The 16,137-nt window shown below is 53.3% G+C and overlaps 1 protein-coding gene across 1 annotated transcript; it reads right to left on the reverse strand.

Annotated features, from left to right (window-relative positions):
- Positions 1 to 420: 420 nt before the first annotated feature.
- LOC127598257 (lamina-associated polypeptide 2, isoforms beta/gamma-like) lies at positions 421 to 3,540 on the reverse strand. The gene is made up of 6 exons (XM_052061936.1): positions 2,675 to 3,540; positions 2,468 to 2,582; positions 1,809 to 1,976; positions 1,561 to 1,670; positions 1,357 to 1,478; positions 421 to 818 (listed from the first exon to the last, which is right to left on the reverse strand). Exons 1-6 carry the CDS (start codon positions 2,906 to 2,908, stop codon positions 461 to 463), a joined length of 1,107 nt encoding a protein of 368 aa, XP_051917896.1. The 5' UTR covers positions 2,909 to 3,540; the 3' UTR covers positions 421 to 460.
- Positions 3,541 to 16,137: the final 12,597 nt, after the last annotated feature.

Here is a 16,137-nt window from a genome sequence, read left to right on the forward strand (position 1 = left end):
TGTTCATCGTGGCGAGATTAACATTGAACATAATGGAGGCCAACATCAACATCGGGCATCTTCACGGCGTATTCTGAAAAGAATACTTGTCATTACCTTTATATTGAACCTTTGAAGAGCGTCAAGTCGTTTTTTCGTGGAAGGATTTTAAAAACGGATCAATAACGATTGATCAATTGAAGTGGCTAAAACTCAAAATCGAGCGCCTCGAAATAGTCACGTCATGTCCACTGTTCACGTCGAAGCCAATTCTAACCAAAACGCTTTCAAGCCTCCATTTTTGTTTTTGTTGTTTTTTTTTCTCCAAAAAGTGGACCGAATGCACTTTTTGTGACGCGCGCTTCAAACACAGTTTGGGTGAATGTGGTTTGAAAGCAGTTTTTGTTCCGGTGCGGTGCGAACACCTTGCGGTAAGTGCGGAAGAGGAGGAGGTGGTCGCGGTTGCGGGCAAAGAGACACCTTACACCTTTGACTGGTCGCCCAGGCCCAGGTAGGCGCTGGCGTTGCGGGCGGCGTCCCGCAGAGCGAGCGCCACGTCGCCCAGGAGGCCCTCCAGCTCACTCGCCTCCAGATGCTTGTAGGCCAGGAAAAGCGAGCCGCAGACGGCCACCAGGAGGGCGAGTTTGAGCAGGAGGGTGGGGGATTTCCCGGCGACGGGGGGAGGGCAGGGGGCGGCGCCGACCCCCCGGGAGAAGGACTCCGAGTAGGAGCGCTTCTCGGTGCGCACGCTGCGGCGCACGCGGGACTCGTCCAGCCAGTAGTCGCTGGGCTTGAGCGGCCGGCCCGCCGCTCCTCGGATGGGACGCCTGCAGGTGGCGCTGCGGGACAAACAAAGGCGGGTCGGCGTGCGTCGTCGCAACCCGGCAAGCTAACTTATTCCTGTTTGTGCGCCGTTTGAAAAATAAAATCGAAAATACAAAAATAAAACTTTTTTTTTTTACCCTTTTCGGGTGTATTTTTGGAACTTTTCAAGCTTTATTTTCTAAAAAATATAGCCCCCCCCCAAAAATCTTTTATTTCTATTGTGTTATTTTCAACAAATTAACAGTCAACTTAATCAATTTACATCCTGGCCAGACTCGAAAGTAAGCCATCAATTCATTTTTTTTTATCTCTTAAACATTTTCTGCATGTTATACTTTTTCTACCCCGGCCCCCCCCCCTCAATTTTTGCTACTAGTGATTAAATTTGCAATCACCAGCAGCAAAAATTGAGGGTGTGTGGGGGAGTAGAAAAAGACTAACATGCATTCATTGTGATTTTCTTATCTTATTATCACAATTGCCCCCCCCCGCTCCCCCCCAAATATTCCGCCGCGCCAAACTGCGGCGGTGTTGATTTCCTATCCGAGCTACCTGATGCCCACTGGCGTGCTGATTTCATTGGCCAGAATATCTTCCACGGGGCTCTCGCTGAACTTGACGGGGGGGCCTTCAGTGACCACCACCAGCTCCTCCTCCTCCTCCTCCAGCACCACCTGGGAGTGCCGATTTGGAAGCGTTAGGAACACGTGAGATGAACGACGCCGGAGTTGGCGACGCCGGAGTTGGCGCCCTCACCTTGGTTTGCCGTCTGCCGGCGGTCCGCGCGGTCGCCGGAGTTTTCCCTCGGCTGCGCACGGGCCTCTGGGCCACAGGGACCTGCTCCGGTTCAGTGACGGTCATTTCCTCTGAAAGGCGCAAAAATATAAAGGATTTTTATTTAAAAATAAAAAAGGGAGTTTGGGGGGCATCGCCTGCATCGGAACGCCGATCCCCCACCCCCCGTGGAGGAATTAAGTTTCGATACATCCAAAATCAATAGTCACCGTCTTCCTTGTCGCTGTACTGGTCAAAGTCGGTGTTGCCGTTCTGGTTGGCGTCGACTTCGGGGAGGACGGTGACGTCGGCGGCGGGGGCGGCGGCGCTCTCGGCTTCCGCCGTGGGCTCTTCCAGCAGCTTCTGCAGCTTCTTCTCGTACAACTTGCGCGACGAGGCTGCAAAGGCAGAAAATCACGTCTGTTCTTCCCGGCGAGTGGCCAGCTTTTGACCCTTTTCAGAGATGTCGAGAGTCTGAAGACTCAAGACTTTGCCGATCTTCATAAATATTGGACCGACGATGTCACGATCGCCATTTATGGCGTCGTTGGCCCCTGGAGGGCGCTGTGGAGCAAATGAAGCTTTATGGAGGGACAGACTTGGACACCCCCCAGAATGACTTGCTGAATATATGAGGTCAGGACCACCACACCATGTCCCCATAGCGCCGCCATGCTAAGAGGTTTCACGTCAGACAGATGAATGACGTGAAAATGTGTCTCATGAACAGCGGTTATCATGTGATCATTACTGGAGCATGAATGGGTGAAGATGTGGAAGTCATCACAATGAATGAGATGTTATTAAGTCAAGAGGGCAAAAAGACCAACGTCATTCCAGCCAAGAACGACAAAGTCAAGTATGTTTTCGTGTCAAGGCTACAACTTACCCACGATGGGTCCCGCGTCCACTCCGTACTTGGCGAGTTGCAGTCGAAGGTCATCGTCGGTGAGTTCCGTCACCTCCACCTCGATGCGAGGCTTGTCCGTCTTCCTGGTGGCTTTCTGCGCGGCATGTCGGCAAACGTGCCGGCGGTTAAAAGCGGCGCACGCACGGTGACGAGTGAGGCACGCGATTCGAGTTTGGGGAGACTCACTCTGCCGGAGCGGCTTTTGTTGGAGACCACGGGGGCGGGCGGCTCGTCATCGCTGGAGAAGGCGTCGGCGGGCGGGCTCCTCTTGTTGTTCTGAACCGTTAAGTTCTTCAAATAGAGCTGCACGTAGACTTCTTTCTTGTGCTCGCCGCTCGGCAGCGCCACGTTGTTGGCCGCCAGCTCGTTCTTCAACTTGTCTTTGGTGAGCACCGACGGGTCTTCCAGAAACTCCGCCATGTTCGCCGTCGAGTTTGAAAGCGCGTTCCCGAACGAGAACGGAATCGCGGCGGGAAAGCAACGCGAGCGACCGCGTTGTTGTCAAAACGGGCTCGACTGGCGCCTAGCCGCCAACGCTAGCAGGAGCCCCGCTAATTTAGCCGAAACCGAGCCGCGCGTTCAACTTTTAGCCGGCTCAATTCGACACCGTCGCGTGGTTTGGATTTTTTCCAAGGCCTTTCGGTGTGTTTGCTCCCGCGGAAAAGTGTCGCCGAAGACCAAATTAGCAATTGAACGGAAGTTAGCAGTTAGCTTCCTACCGGCCCACTCGCCTCCTGTCTGTCCGCGGTCCGACGGCGACCGGGAAGCACGTCGCTGCGCCATTGGCCCAGCGCTGCCAGTAAGCGCGAGGCCGATTGGCTAGCTCTCTTGAATGCGACGCGCTGGGCTTCCGCCACCCGAACAAAGAGAACAAAAGTGCAGACTCGGGGTACGGGCGCCGGCGTATCTTTCCGGCGAATAATGGCAACCTTTAGGCGTTCCAAGCACCCCCTAACGCCGGCGTATAGCTCCGACGGACGCATCCGTGACTTGGATCAAGAACATTAAATGGTGCTTGTCGTCGTTGGCTGCTCGGCTAGGCCTCTTGTTCCTAGCGCCCCCCGGCCCCACCAGCTTCTTGTCTTTTTATGTGAAAGGACGTTATTCAACCCGAGGGTCCCAATTCCTACAATGTTAAATGTGGAAAGTATTAAAGTATTTTAAAAAAACACACCAAACGACCGGTCCTGGTTTTCTTTCGTCTCGTCTGTCTGAATGCAAAGTGCTGTAGTTTCGTCTTTTCACCAGAAGAGGGCAGTCCGAGTCGTATTATTAAAATGGCGGCCTCCTCGAGACTGACTCTTTTAGTTGCCATTCACGCATAGTTTGACGAATATTCTCATCGTAGTTCACGTCTATTTATTATTTATATGTATATAATTATATTCATTGGAAATTTCCCCAGTGTGGGACAAATAAAGGACATCTTGTCTATATCAAATCAAATATGTATTCAGAACCTGCCTGACATCAAGTGGCAAATAAATCCCGATCAAGAGAAAATAGGACGTGTAGTTTTTCTTTGACACCACTTGATTTATCATTAAAAAAATACCTTTGTAGAACTTTTATTAAAATGACAGATTACCTCACAAACCGGCCACAGCGCAGTGCTGCGAGTCGTACAGGCTTCTCTGCAGCGCCGGGGCGCCACAGGGTACCGTCCCGGCTCCATCTCTGTTCACGCTCTACATTTCGGGCTTCAGCGACGCCACTCCAACCTGCCACCTTCAGAAGTTCTCCGATCGTCGGCCTCATTGCGGACGGAGATGATCTGGAGTGCAGGGGACTGACGGAGGACTTTGCGGACTGGTGCCTGCAGAACCACCTCCAGATCAACGCCGGGAAAACTAAGGGGTTGGTTGTGGATTTCTGCTCTTCACCTGCATCGATGAAGATCCTGGGTATGGGCGGAGAGGGTGACCACCTGGGTGATCTTCTCAACAATAAACTAGGGCGCTGTGATCAGGAAGGGTCTTTTGGAGTTCAGGGGTCACTCCTTAAGAAAACCTTTATTAGTCTCGCAATGGAGAAATTCCAGATTCACAGCAGCAAAGTTATGAAAGGAAGAAGTAGAAGAAGAAAAAAATAGGAGCTGCTGGAAAGGCAGCCACTCTCGCGGCGCCATTTTGAAGTCAAAATAACAAAAATAACACAAGACAACACATAGGACAGAGACAGTCGTGCAATCTTCACCACATTTCTGCATAATCCGCTTCAAACTCCAAGCCGCGACTCCCAGCTCCAAATCCGCATCGGCACTCCGCGCCAACGCTCCTTTCTTCTCATCGTCGGCTCCTCAAGACTTAAGACCTTCTATGACTCTGGTGGTGGCCTCAGCCATTCATTGACTCTGGAGGGGGTGGGCAACAGCCCTCCAGGCCACCCTGACCTCACTGGGCAGACATTTTGAGTATGCTTCTATTTCTTTCGAGACTTTTTTGTCCTACTTTCATCATCCATCCATCCATCCATTTTCTGGACCGCTTAATCCTCACTAGGGTCGCGGGGGGCGCTGGAGCCTATCCCAGCCGTCTTCGGGCAGTAGGCGGGGGACACCCTGGATCAGTTGCCAGCCAATCGCAGGGCACACAAAGACGAACAACCATCCACGCTCACATTCACACCTAGGGACAATTTAGAGCGTCCAATCAGCCTGCCACGCATGTTTTTGGAATGTGGGAGGAAACCGGAGCACCCGGAGAAAACCCACGCAGGCCCGGGGAGAACATGCAAACTCCACACAGGGAGGCCGGAGCTGGAATCGAACCCGGTACCTCTGCACTGTGAAGCCCACGTGCTAACCACTGGACTACCGGGCCGCACTTTCATCATCAATTGGCAATTTCTCCATTGTGAGACAAATGCGGGTTTTCTTGTCCGGTGCGTTACGGCGTAGCGGCCTCACCGCAGACAAGAGCCGGCCTCCCCTCGCCACGGACGTACGCTGCGGTTGTGGCTGCGGGGACGGCGGTTTGAGGGCGGCATTGTGGCTCCACCGCTCGTCCTTCACGCAGCAGCCAACCCCCCCACCACCCCCCCGCCCCGTCCTGCCGTCATCATCGCTCTCCGACATGCTTCTGCACCGCGCCCCCCGCACACCCAAGCTAAAAAGCAACACTTAATACGGCACTTGAAGCCCCAGTTCAGCTTTTCCACAGCCGACCCGCCAGTGCAGCGAGAGGCTGCAAATGTGGAGCCCTTGAGAAACACCTCTTAAGCTTTCTTTGTGCGTAATTTATACAGAAAACAAGGCGCCGGCCAAGAATCATAGCGAGCGCCTCTTTTAAGCATAACAGTCGCGGGCTCTGAAAAAAAAAAAAAAAAGATCAAAGTTGGCCACGGAATGGTCAACGGTGCCATTTTGAGAAGAAGTTGACTTTATTCAAGCCAACCGGGGGCCCCGGCGGTGGGTCTGATCTGATGTCTCGTGACAGATAACTGCAAAATAAACCCGGGGAACAAATTAAAACGGCTGGTAGGAAGCAGACAAACACGGGCGGCCGCGCGCTGAGCCGTCAGAAGGTTACATTGATCCTTTTCATTTCCAACGTGTTACAGCAACGCCCCGACCAAGCGATGAAGTCAGACTCCCCGATTGAGTTGATCTTGGAGAGTTTCAGTAAACCGCGGCGGTCGGCCATTACAACTTCTCCCCCCCCCCCCGTTCCCACTCGGCTTAGAACATTTCCTGGGATGATCGTGACCTTGCGGGCCCCGCGTTGATCCAAAACAAGAACGCAGATGGATTTTTCCGGCGGCGGCGTCCGCTTTCGGCCGAGCTCGGTTCTCGGTTCTGGATGCCGTAGCGTTTGGCTTCTACTTCTGGCCGCCGAACGTGAATTTTCAAGTGTTCACCCGTCACCCTCGCATGAAAAGTCAAGCCAGACTTCTTTCTCCCCAGCCACTTCCTCCAGCTGTCCCCGGGGGATCCCGAGGCATTCCCGGGCCAGCTGGGTGACATAGTCTCTCCGGCGTGTCCTCGGGGTCTCCTCCCGGTGGGACAGGCCCGGGACACCTCACCAGGAAGCCGCTCCTAATCAGATTCCCGAGCCACCTCATCTGGCTCTTCTCGACGCGGAGGAGAAACGGCTCGACTCGGAGCCGCTCCCGGATGACCGAGCTTCTCACCCTAAGGGAGAGCCCGGACACCCTGCGGGGGGAAAACCATTTCGGGGATCTGGTTCTAAATGAGCACCGGGACGTCAACGGAGCAGTAAATCGAGAGCTCGGCCTTTCGGCTCAGCTCCGTTGACGCGGCCAAGTGGCACAGAATGTTTTCACGCGTTGACAATCCAAATTTGAGTTGAAAGGACACACGGGCGAGTAGCAGACACGTCCGTCAGAAGAAAAACGAGACTCCCTCGCCGGGCCCTCAGCCGGTGCCCATTTGGAGGGTGGCCCGCTTGTATCGTAAGCGCTCCTCCGCGTGTTTGTCAAACCATTACAATTTGGAGCCTTGCCGTTTTATTTGGCCTTTGAATACAGACCCACACTTTCTAATGTCCTCGTTGAACTTGGGGGTGGGGGGGCGGGGTGGGAACGCTTCACCGTGTCAGCTTTCACAAAACCAATGAAGAATTTCTATTCGGACTGTGCAAAAGGGGCCGACGGGATGCCATGTTGGGTCATTGCAGGGGAAAATTTCACGCGGGTCATCCATCTTGTCCCAAACGTCATTTTTAATTTTTATTTTTTAGATGAAATGGCCCTGGGAGGGGGCCCTCTTTCCAAAGCCTGGGTCCACGCCGCTCACGGAGGTCGGAGCAAGTCGCGAATCGGTCCCAGCTCGCCGGCAAAGTCGAGAACCTCCCATGGCCTCGCTTCACCATGCAGGAGCGAAGGTGGGGGGAGGGCAAAATCCAGATCGATTGCTGTTAAAAATGGACTTCCTACCCCCTACTGGCCGATGACAGTGTTGCAGCTACGAGAAGTCACCGGGAAAAGTGACTTTTAACCTTTGTTACTTTTCAAATGGAGTCATCGCTAAAGTAAGGAAGTCAAATCAGCCATCGGCCAAGTAACGAAGGAACTTTTCACGGTAAGTTGGGCGACCAAGCGCAGGGGGGGTGGGGAGAAATGGCTGCTAAACAGGCCAAAATCCAGATCGATTGCTGTTAAAAATGGACTTCCTACCCCCTAGTGGCCGATGACAGTATTGCAGCCGCGAGAAGTCACTGGGGAAAAGTGACTTTTAACCTTTGTTACTTTTCAAATCGAGTCATCGCTAAAGTAAGGAAGTAAAATCAGCCATCAGCCAAGTAACGAAGGAAATTTTCACAGTAAGTTGGGCGACAAAGCGCAGGGGGGGGGGGGGACAATTCTGTCCGCTGGCGGCCAATTCGACTCACTTCACGAGAAGCGGCAATTTTAAAAAAAAAACACACACAAACTTCAAGCTATTTATTGCCATTACTGTCGCGCACTCGACTTTGGAGTCAGCCGATCCTCCACCAAGCGTCTCCAGTTGCTCCAGAACGCTGCCGCTGGCCACTTGACCGCTACTCGTACGAGGGAGCGCATCACACTCCTACTCTTGACATTTCCGACTTCTTTTGAAGATCTTCTTCTTGGTTTTCCAATCTTGAAATGGCCCCGCCCCACCTTATCGCTCGGAGATCCCTGTTCGATGCCTCGGGTCCGCATGGGACTATTCGAGGCGGGTGGCAATCTTTCAAACTCGTCTTCAAAGTCCTTTTTATTCTTTGGCTTTTGACCCAAGCGGGAGACTTGGTTTTGAGTTGGACTCCTGGTCGGTCTGGACCCAGCTCGTGACAGACCTAAGAGCAGCTGGATGGATGTCATGAGGCAAGACGTGAGTGCGGCTGATGCTCGAGAAGAAGATGGAGGCTTTGGCGACCGGTTCAGGGTCCGGTCTGCCTTCCGTCCGTAGTCTCCTAGGATAGGCTCCGCCCCCACCCCACCCCACCCCACCCCCGTGACTTTGTTCAGGATAAGCGTTGAAAATGCATGGACGGACACTGTGGAGTGCAATTCAACCCTTGGCCACTAGGTGGTCAGTATTGTGCCCAAAAGAGTAAGTTTGAAAGGAAAAAAGTGCACCAACGCCTCGATCCAAGCGCAAGGTTACGCACACGTGGTGCTGCCAACGCGGGCTCAACACTTTGGAGCGGGCGGGGCCGTTGTAACGCTCAGCAAATGTTGAGCCGGCGGGTATTCGTTTCGGGTTCCGCTTACCTCGAAGCGCTTGACTTGCGTTTTTTTCCCACCCGTGGCCCTCAAGTTGGAAAACGTTTGGGCCACCCCTGCATCCTTTTGCATGCGCGCAGGTGTAGCCAATGTTGAGTTACTTCTCAGCGCGGGATGAAGGTATTTGACGGGGTGGGGGGCGGGTGTTGGGGGGGGGGGGGTGAGCTTTCAGCTCCTCGTCTCCCGCGGTCGGCGCACATTCCCACCCGCAGAAAAGTCCTTGCTCAGCTGATGCTATCGTGGCTCCGACACTTCATTACTTTCTTCGCCTGGCACGGGCGGGCGAGTCGGCGAATACGTCGATCTCGCGGCGCGGGTGGTGAAAAGCACTTGTCGCGGCGTTGACCGTCCTTGGGTAAAGGGGGGGGGGGGGTCCGCTCGGGCGTTCTCCCGGTTTTGTCTCGTCGCAGGCCAAACGTGCCAAAGTCAGCTGGTTTTGGCCGCCGCCCGCTCGCCCCCCCCTCCCGGCGTATCCAAGCTGAGCTACAATAATTTGACACCTCTTAAGCAGCCGGACCCCCTTTTTGGCGCGACAAGCAGCACTTTGTTTTCGATTCCCGCCGCGTTTCTGCGCGTCATAAAAAAATGGCCGTCAGCAACATGGCACACCGTGTTTTCATCCACTTTGGCCCGTTCAATCTCCGCTCGGCCTCCCCGTGCGGGATTTAACATACACTTTGTGGTAACCTTGCTAAGTTATTCTCCTGCCCCCCCCCCCTCGTCCCCACGCTGTGAATAAAGGCTTGTTTCTGTGCGCCGTGCTTGTTAAGACTTCAAGGACAGCCGGCTCCATCTGGCATCAAGTATGGCGCTGCCAGTGTCGGGTTAACTGACACTCCTGCACTTAAACTAATGGCAGCGAGCAGTCATCTCCCATGAGGCGCTCACCTTGGAAAAAGGAAGAAAGTCAAAAAAAAAAAAAAAAGAAAGTCTCTCTCTCTCTCTCTCGCTCTCCTTCTCATCCCCAATCACGGCGGCGCCACCCACTGGATGAGCTGGCGGCCATGAAAAGAGGGATTGTTTCAGCATTGGGCCCCATACATGACTGCGAATGAAAACATGTAACACGCATGTCCTGGCTTGGATTTGCCCCCGCGCTGCACTTCAATGGCACTTTTTGAGTCAGACGCGATTTTTCCGGCAGATAGCGGGACCCCCCCCCCCCCGCCCCCCGCCAAGCGCTTGCGAGGAACAGATGTGGCCGCGCAAAAGACTTCCTGATGAAAACCAGAACGTGCTGCGGAATAGCATCTTCGCGATAGCTCACGGGGAATAGACAAGGGAGGAGGCGGTTGGGGGAGTGGGGGGCTTGTTCAATGCTGCCTTGACTAACCAAGTCGAAATTCGTTCTTGATCGTAACTCAGTTTCCACCGTTTTACATTCCACACCGACACCCCCCCCCCCAAGTCAAGTGAAATTGGCCCCACTGAAATATTTGGAGGAGGCGGTTGGGGGAGTGGGGGGGGCTTGTTCAGTGCTGCCTTGACTAACCAAGTCGAAATTCGTTCTTGATCGTAACTCAGTTTCCACCGTTTTACATTCCACACCGACCGACCCCCCCCCAAGTCAAGTGAAATTGGCCCCACTGAAATATTTGGAGGCGGCCCGGTAGTCCAGTGGTTAGCACGTCGGCTTGACAGTGCAGAGGTACCGGGTTCGATTCCAGCTCCGGCCTCCCTGTGTGGAGTTTGCATGTTCTCCCCGGGCCTGCGTGGGTTTTCTCCGGGTGCTCCGGTTTCCTCCCACATTCCAAAAACATGCGTGGCAGGCTGATTGGACGCTCTAAATTGTCCCGCGGTGTGAGTGTGAGTGCGAATGGTTGTTCGTCTCTGTGTGCCCTGCGATTGGCTGGCAACCGGTTCAGGGTGTCCCCCGCCTACTGCCCAGAGACAGCTGGGATAGGCTCCAGCACCCCCCCGCAACCCTAGTGAGGATCAAGCGGCTAGGAAGATGAATGAATAAGTGTGCTGCAATCTAGTGGTCGAGAGTGGAATTACACCCAATGTCAACCAGTGGTTCTTCGCCTGGTTGGATGTACCGAACCCAACTAGTTCATATGCACATTCACCGAAGCCTTTATCAGTGAAAAATAAAAACATGATTTATTATTTTTTTTTTTACCAATGAATGAATGAATGAATGAATGAATGAATACCAATGCAAGACATTAAAAAAGGCATTTATTAAATACAGAAAAAATCCAATTAGTATAAGTATGAAGTATATGTTTTTAATGTAAAATATATGGAGGGGGGGTGCACCGTTTTTAACCTGAATTTCAAAGCACTTACACTAGGGGTTATTTGGTGGGGGGGGGGGGGGGGGTCTGGAATAGATGAATGGCATTTCCATTCATTTGAATGGGGAACATTGATTCCAGGTACAAGTGAAGATTTGCTCGTGGATTCCATTCAATTGGTAATTGAAGGCCTCTCCGCAAAGCCAAGTCGTATGCGGGTGTTTATATGTCTTGGTGTCTGCCCCCCCCCCCCCCCCCCCCATCTCAATTTGGGCCTTCTCAGTGTTTCCCTTTACGGGAATCCTCAGCTTGTCCCGCCACATCTCTGGGCCTTCCTTCATCGAGGGGGTGGCGGGGGGGGGGCTCGCGAAGATAAACACAGTTAGCACAGGTGAGCGCGGGGCAGAGCGCTGCACAAGACCGCCACACGTCCCCCGTGAAGCCCCCCCCCCCCACACACACACACACACTCCCCTCCCCCATCTTCTCAATGGAAAGCCAAACATCTTTTTCAGCTAAATATAGGCCGGCCCAGCGGGAGCCGGTGGGTCCGAGAGCCATTTTCAACAAAGATGAGCCCCCGGCCCCGGAGCGGGGGCACCCGGGGGGCTGGCGGTGCGTCGGTGGTCCACCTTTCTCTTATGCACCGGCTCTTGTGCAAACACCGCAATCCTGCGGTCCGCTCCGGCGTGGCAAGCGGCGAAAGGAGCCACTGTGCGCTAGCACACAGCCGCCGTGTGCCGTCTACGCGGACCTGCTCGGTCCACCGACTAGACCCCCGCCCCCCCCCCCTCGCCCACCGAGTCTCGGCCACTGAGAGGATCCAGCGACAGACCCCGGTGTGTGTGATCTCGTAACCGTGCTGGGAACTCCTGCTGGGGCGGGTTGTGGGGGGGGGGGGGGGGGCGATGTCGGACTTCATGTGACCTCATGTGTGTTTTTCATGCCATGTACAACAGGTCCTCGATTTACGAGTGTCCTAGCTTACGACTTTATTTTGAGTTACGTGCCTTCGTTTGGTCGATACATCCATTTTTTCTTTTTGGTCTGATATTGCGAGTCGTGAAATAATAATTTGAGCTATAAATGTACTTTGACTCACTCAAAAAATTGATCCCGGCATCTTGCCGACATGCGGGACAAACATGGTCGTCCAACTGGAAAATCTGAGCGTGAGGGCTGGGAGTCCTTTTAAAGCACTAATGACCTAATGACCAACAGGTGTGCAGCTGCAGGAGGAGCCCTACAGTGCCACCTGGTGGTCCCAAACCCAAACATGACAGTAACAATGACCCGACAATGAGTTTTAAAGCACGAATAATGTAATGACCAACAGGTGTGCAGCTGCAGGGGGAGCCCTACAGTGCCACCTGGTGGTCCCAAATCGAATCATGACAAAACTATATTGAAAATGACTCAAATTGTGGATTTTAGTCCGATTTTGTACGAAAAGCCGTGCGCTCGAGTGAGTTGAAACTTGACTTGTGGGGGCATTTGTTGAGGCTCGTAGCGCGGAATCTCACTTCAACATTCGCACCTCGAGAATTCGGCTGAATATGGTTTGGCTCGGGGCGGCCCCGGTAGTCCAGTGGTTAGCACGTGGGCTTCACAGTGCAGAGGAACCGGGTTCGATTCCAGCTCCGGCCTCCCTGTGTTTAGTTTGCATGTTCTCCCCGGGCCTGCGTGGGTTTTCTCCGGGTGCTCCGGTTTCCTCCCACATTCCAAAAACATGCGTGGCAGGCTGATTGGACGCTCTAAATTGTCCCTCGGTGTGAGTGTGAGTGCGAATGGTTGTTCGTTTCTGTGTGCCCTGCGATTGGCTGGCAACCGATTCAGGGTGTCCCCCCGCCCACTGCCCGAAGACAGCTGGGATAGGCTCCAGCACCCCCCCCCCGCGACCCTCGTGAGGATCAAGCGGCTCGGAAGATGAATGAATGAATGGTTTGGCTCGGCGAATGACGCGCCTGTTGGCCATCGCGGGCGTGGCATCCGGGGAGAATGTTGATTTGTACTCCCCCCCCCCACCCCCACCCCCACGCGGCATAAACGGCTAACTAAGCTAGGCTACCCAGACAGCTTTGGGTGCTGGGCCTGTTATTGTGATTGACTGGCGACTGATTTTTCACTCCCCCCCCCCCCCCCCTTCAAGATGGGCGAATGGATACATAGCATGACAACAAATCCAGTGTGCTTCGATCGTCGCTAAAATAGGTGATGAGGGGGGGGGGGAGGGGAGCTGGAGGTATGATTTTTTTTGCCATCGTTGCCGTTTTTGCGCAAGAGGATTGTGACAACGGGGGCGGGCAGCTTTTAACGAGCCGCCCGGCTTTTTTTTCTTGTCTTTTTTTTTTCTTCCCCCCCCCCGCAGATGATGTGACCACCTCGGCCGCCCCGCAGTTTACGCGGAATGACAAGGCGTGACCGCGGCGCACCATTCCCGGCCGGCCATCTTGAAAGGGGCGCTTTATGGCCCGTGGAAATGATTCATCAGGCGCGAGATTCGATGCATTTATCACAGTGGGGCCGCGCGAAGAAGAAGAAGAAACGGCCAAAAATATCACGTCGGGCCAGGAAATAAGTGAAAGCTGGATGTTTTATCAGCTCGCCAATCTTTTTTTTTTTTTTTTTTTTAGGATAATATACCATTAATCATCAGGATCACATCCAATAAAATGGCAGATTCATCAAGACTGGAGGTGGAAGTGACAGTGGCCAGCGGCTTCCCTCTTCCACTGAGCTCATCTGTTCTCGACCACACCGGCAGGCCAAAAAGGTGCCGGGAACCCGTTAGCCCAGTGGTGGGCAAACTGCGGCCCGCGGGCCGGATCCGGCCCCTTGGTCTTTTTAATCCGGCCCGCCGAAGATCGGCGCGCAATTAAGGTTTGATTGCATTCATTTGGTTTGGACTTGTAATGAGCGGTATTTCAACACCAGGTGGCGCAGTTACTTCAAGTTGCACAGCACAGGGAGGAAGGGGGAGACGAAGAAAGGGCGATAGTAATGGGAAAGTGATATGTATCTGATTCAACGAAGCAGCTAACAAAGTACAAAACATTCAGGAGTCGGAAAGACTCAAATCTACGAGGCTTTGAAAAACGAGGAAGCGATTCTTACTCGGTCCGATTCTGCCGATTTCCGTGCTCAAGAGTGAATTGCTCGTGGCTCGAGTCAATGAACGTTTCCTAGAATGGTTTGATTGTTAGCATGTTAAAAACGTTCCGCAAACTGGACCGCTAAAAAGAGTCTAAAATGTGTAGAGCGTGAACAACAGGGGGCTCAGTACACATCCTTGAGGAGAACCGGTGTGTTCTAGAATGAAGCAGACCACGGTTTGCGTTTCTTGCGTATTTCCCGCCGGTCGACGGCAGCGCGCTGCTACCGCGACGCACCGTATTTTCTTTCCCTTGAAAAGCGAGTCATTGCCAAGCGGACGTACACGCTGGAGATGAAGCCCTAATCCGGACTCTGTTGTTTTTGGAGTCCCGTCCTGCCATCGAGACGGCGGCCCACACATTGGAGCCATTAGTAGCGCAACCCGACAACGCTGTTGTCAATAAAAAGCACGTCTGCTGCTGCTGCTGCTTTGACACTCCCCCCCCCGGCCCCCCCACTCCAAAAGTTTTGTAACGCCGAGCTCAATCTCTTTTGACTCCAACATTTTGAGTCCGCTCTGGTTCTCTGTGACTCGAACAGGGACCGCATCGCCGTTGAAGCATTTCCCGGTCGTTTCGAAACAGTTCGGAGGTGACGACGATCGGACGAATGAACGGCAGCGAGCGCAGGAACGGATGCTCGGACCTGCCGCCATTTGTAAAAATTCCAAGTAAAGCTTTGAGCGCACCCGTTGCAGCCCGGTCATCTCCCCATCTGCAACCCCTTCTCAAGGTTTCTCATTTTTTCTTGTGTGAACAGTCGCGATGGGAAAACGAAGCTTCGTGAAGCACTTGCAATCTTTTCTCTGGAGACTCCTCTCGATATATAACGGCGAGTGCAATGGCAATGTATGAAAATTCCACGGCATCTTTCAGCCAAGAGTGCCACCTAGAGGAGTGAAAAACGATCACAAGTGCTTCACGAAGCTTCAGTTGTCCGTCACGAGCGAACGGGAGCAATCTTTTCAAAAGGCTTCTGAACTTGGAAACGGGACTCGGCCAAGCGCTTGCACGGATCCACCGGGGAAGATTTATCTCACAAATTGGAATTCAAGCTTGATTTCCAGCCCACCTTGCCAGATGGACAGACTTTCTCAATATTTTTCAGCGACAGGAATAGATTTAGTCCGCTCCAGTTCTCAATTGGGCTTTTGCATGTTTTACTCGTACACGTTTGTGGCAAACGCGGCCACAAAAGCGGCTCGCGGCCTCATCGGACAGGCGGACTCGGCTCCCGTTCCAAGAAACACAGCCGGCTTTACCGCCGAAACACATTTCAATACATTTGAATTTCCGCAGCCACTTTCGCTCCCGCCACCCCCGAAGTCCGCAGGTGGTAATGAATTAGGGAACAAAGGCCTCGAAAGAATTCCTTCCTTCTTCCTCTTATGAATTACGCCCCCCCCCCCCCCACCTCCACAAGCCGCGACCACACAAGAAAAACAAAAGATGGCCCGTTTATTTTCCTGCGGTGGGCCCGTTTCAACGCAGCGATTATTCACGCGCGGGGGCCTCAATCGGGTCCGACGGTTTTTCGAGGCACCGAGAGAGATGCGGACCAGGCGTCAAATGTCGACTATGCTCATTTAAGAAGAAAACATCCATCATTTCATAAACATTTTTTAAAAAGTATTTTTCGTCCGATTATTCAAATGTAAGCTTGACAAATATATGTGGAGAATCTTGTAAATCGGGCATGTATAGCTCCAGTCCTCAAGGGGGCGCCGTCCTGCCTGTTTCCGGCGGCTCATCGGCAAGGTGAATCCGACGGCCTTGGAGGACTGAATTTGTATAAAAATATTTTTTTACCATTCACGATCTGTTTCCCAATGGGGGTCACCATTGTCATGTCACCCCCCCACCCCCACCCCCCACCCCCAACTTTCCCGGATGGAGGTCCAACTTCCCACCTTCCTTGAATGCGGCATCGCTATGTTAGCTTGGCCTGGCTTTCGTAGCTTAAGCTAAGAAACAGCGCCCTCTAGCGTGAGGCCCCGCTGCAGCTTGGCGGAAGCCTAAATCGGAATTAACAGAACAAATGTTGCAT

Source organism: Hippocampus zosterae, chromosome 3 (genome assembly GCF_025434085.1).
Source record: "Hippocampus zosterae strain Florida chromosome 3, ASM2543408v3, whole genome shotgun sequence".
Lineage (NCBI taxonomy): Eukaryota > Metazoa > Chordata > Actinopteri > Syngnathiformes > Syngnathidae > Hippocampus > Hippocampus zosterae.

Bases quoted from the DNA above. Each gene is read 5' to 3' on its own strand.
- LOC127598257 (XM_052061936.1), bottom strand. From the start codon at position 2,908: ATGGCGGAGTTTCTGGAAGACCCGTCGGTGCTCACCAAAGACAAGTTG. The intron at 1,977-2,467 runs GTAAGTTGTAGC...CTGCCTTTGCAG, and splicing joins GGACGCGGGACCCATCGTGG to CCTCGTCGCGCAAGTTGTAC. The intron at 819-1,356 runs GTAGCTCGGATA...TTTGTCCCGCAG, and splicing joins AGCACGCCAGTGGGCATCAG to CGCCACCTGCAGGCGTCCCA.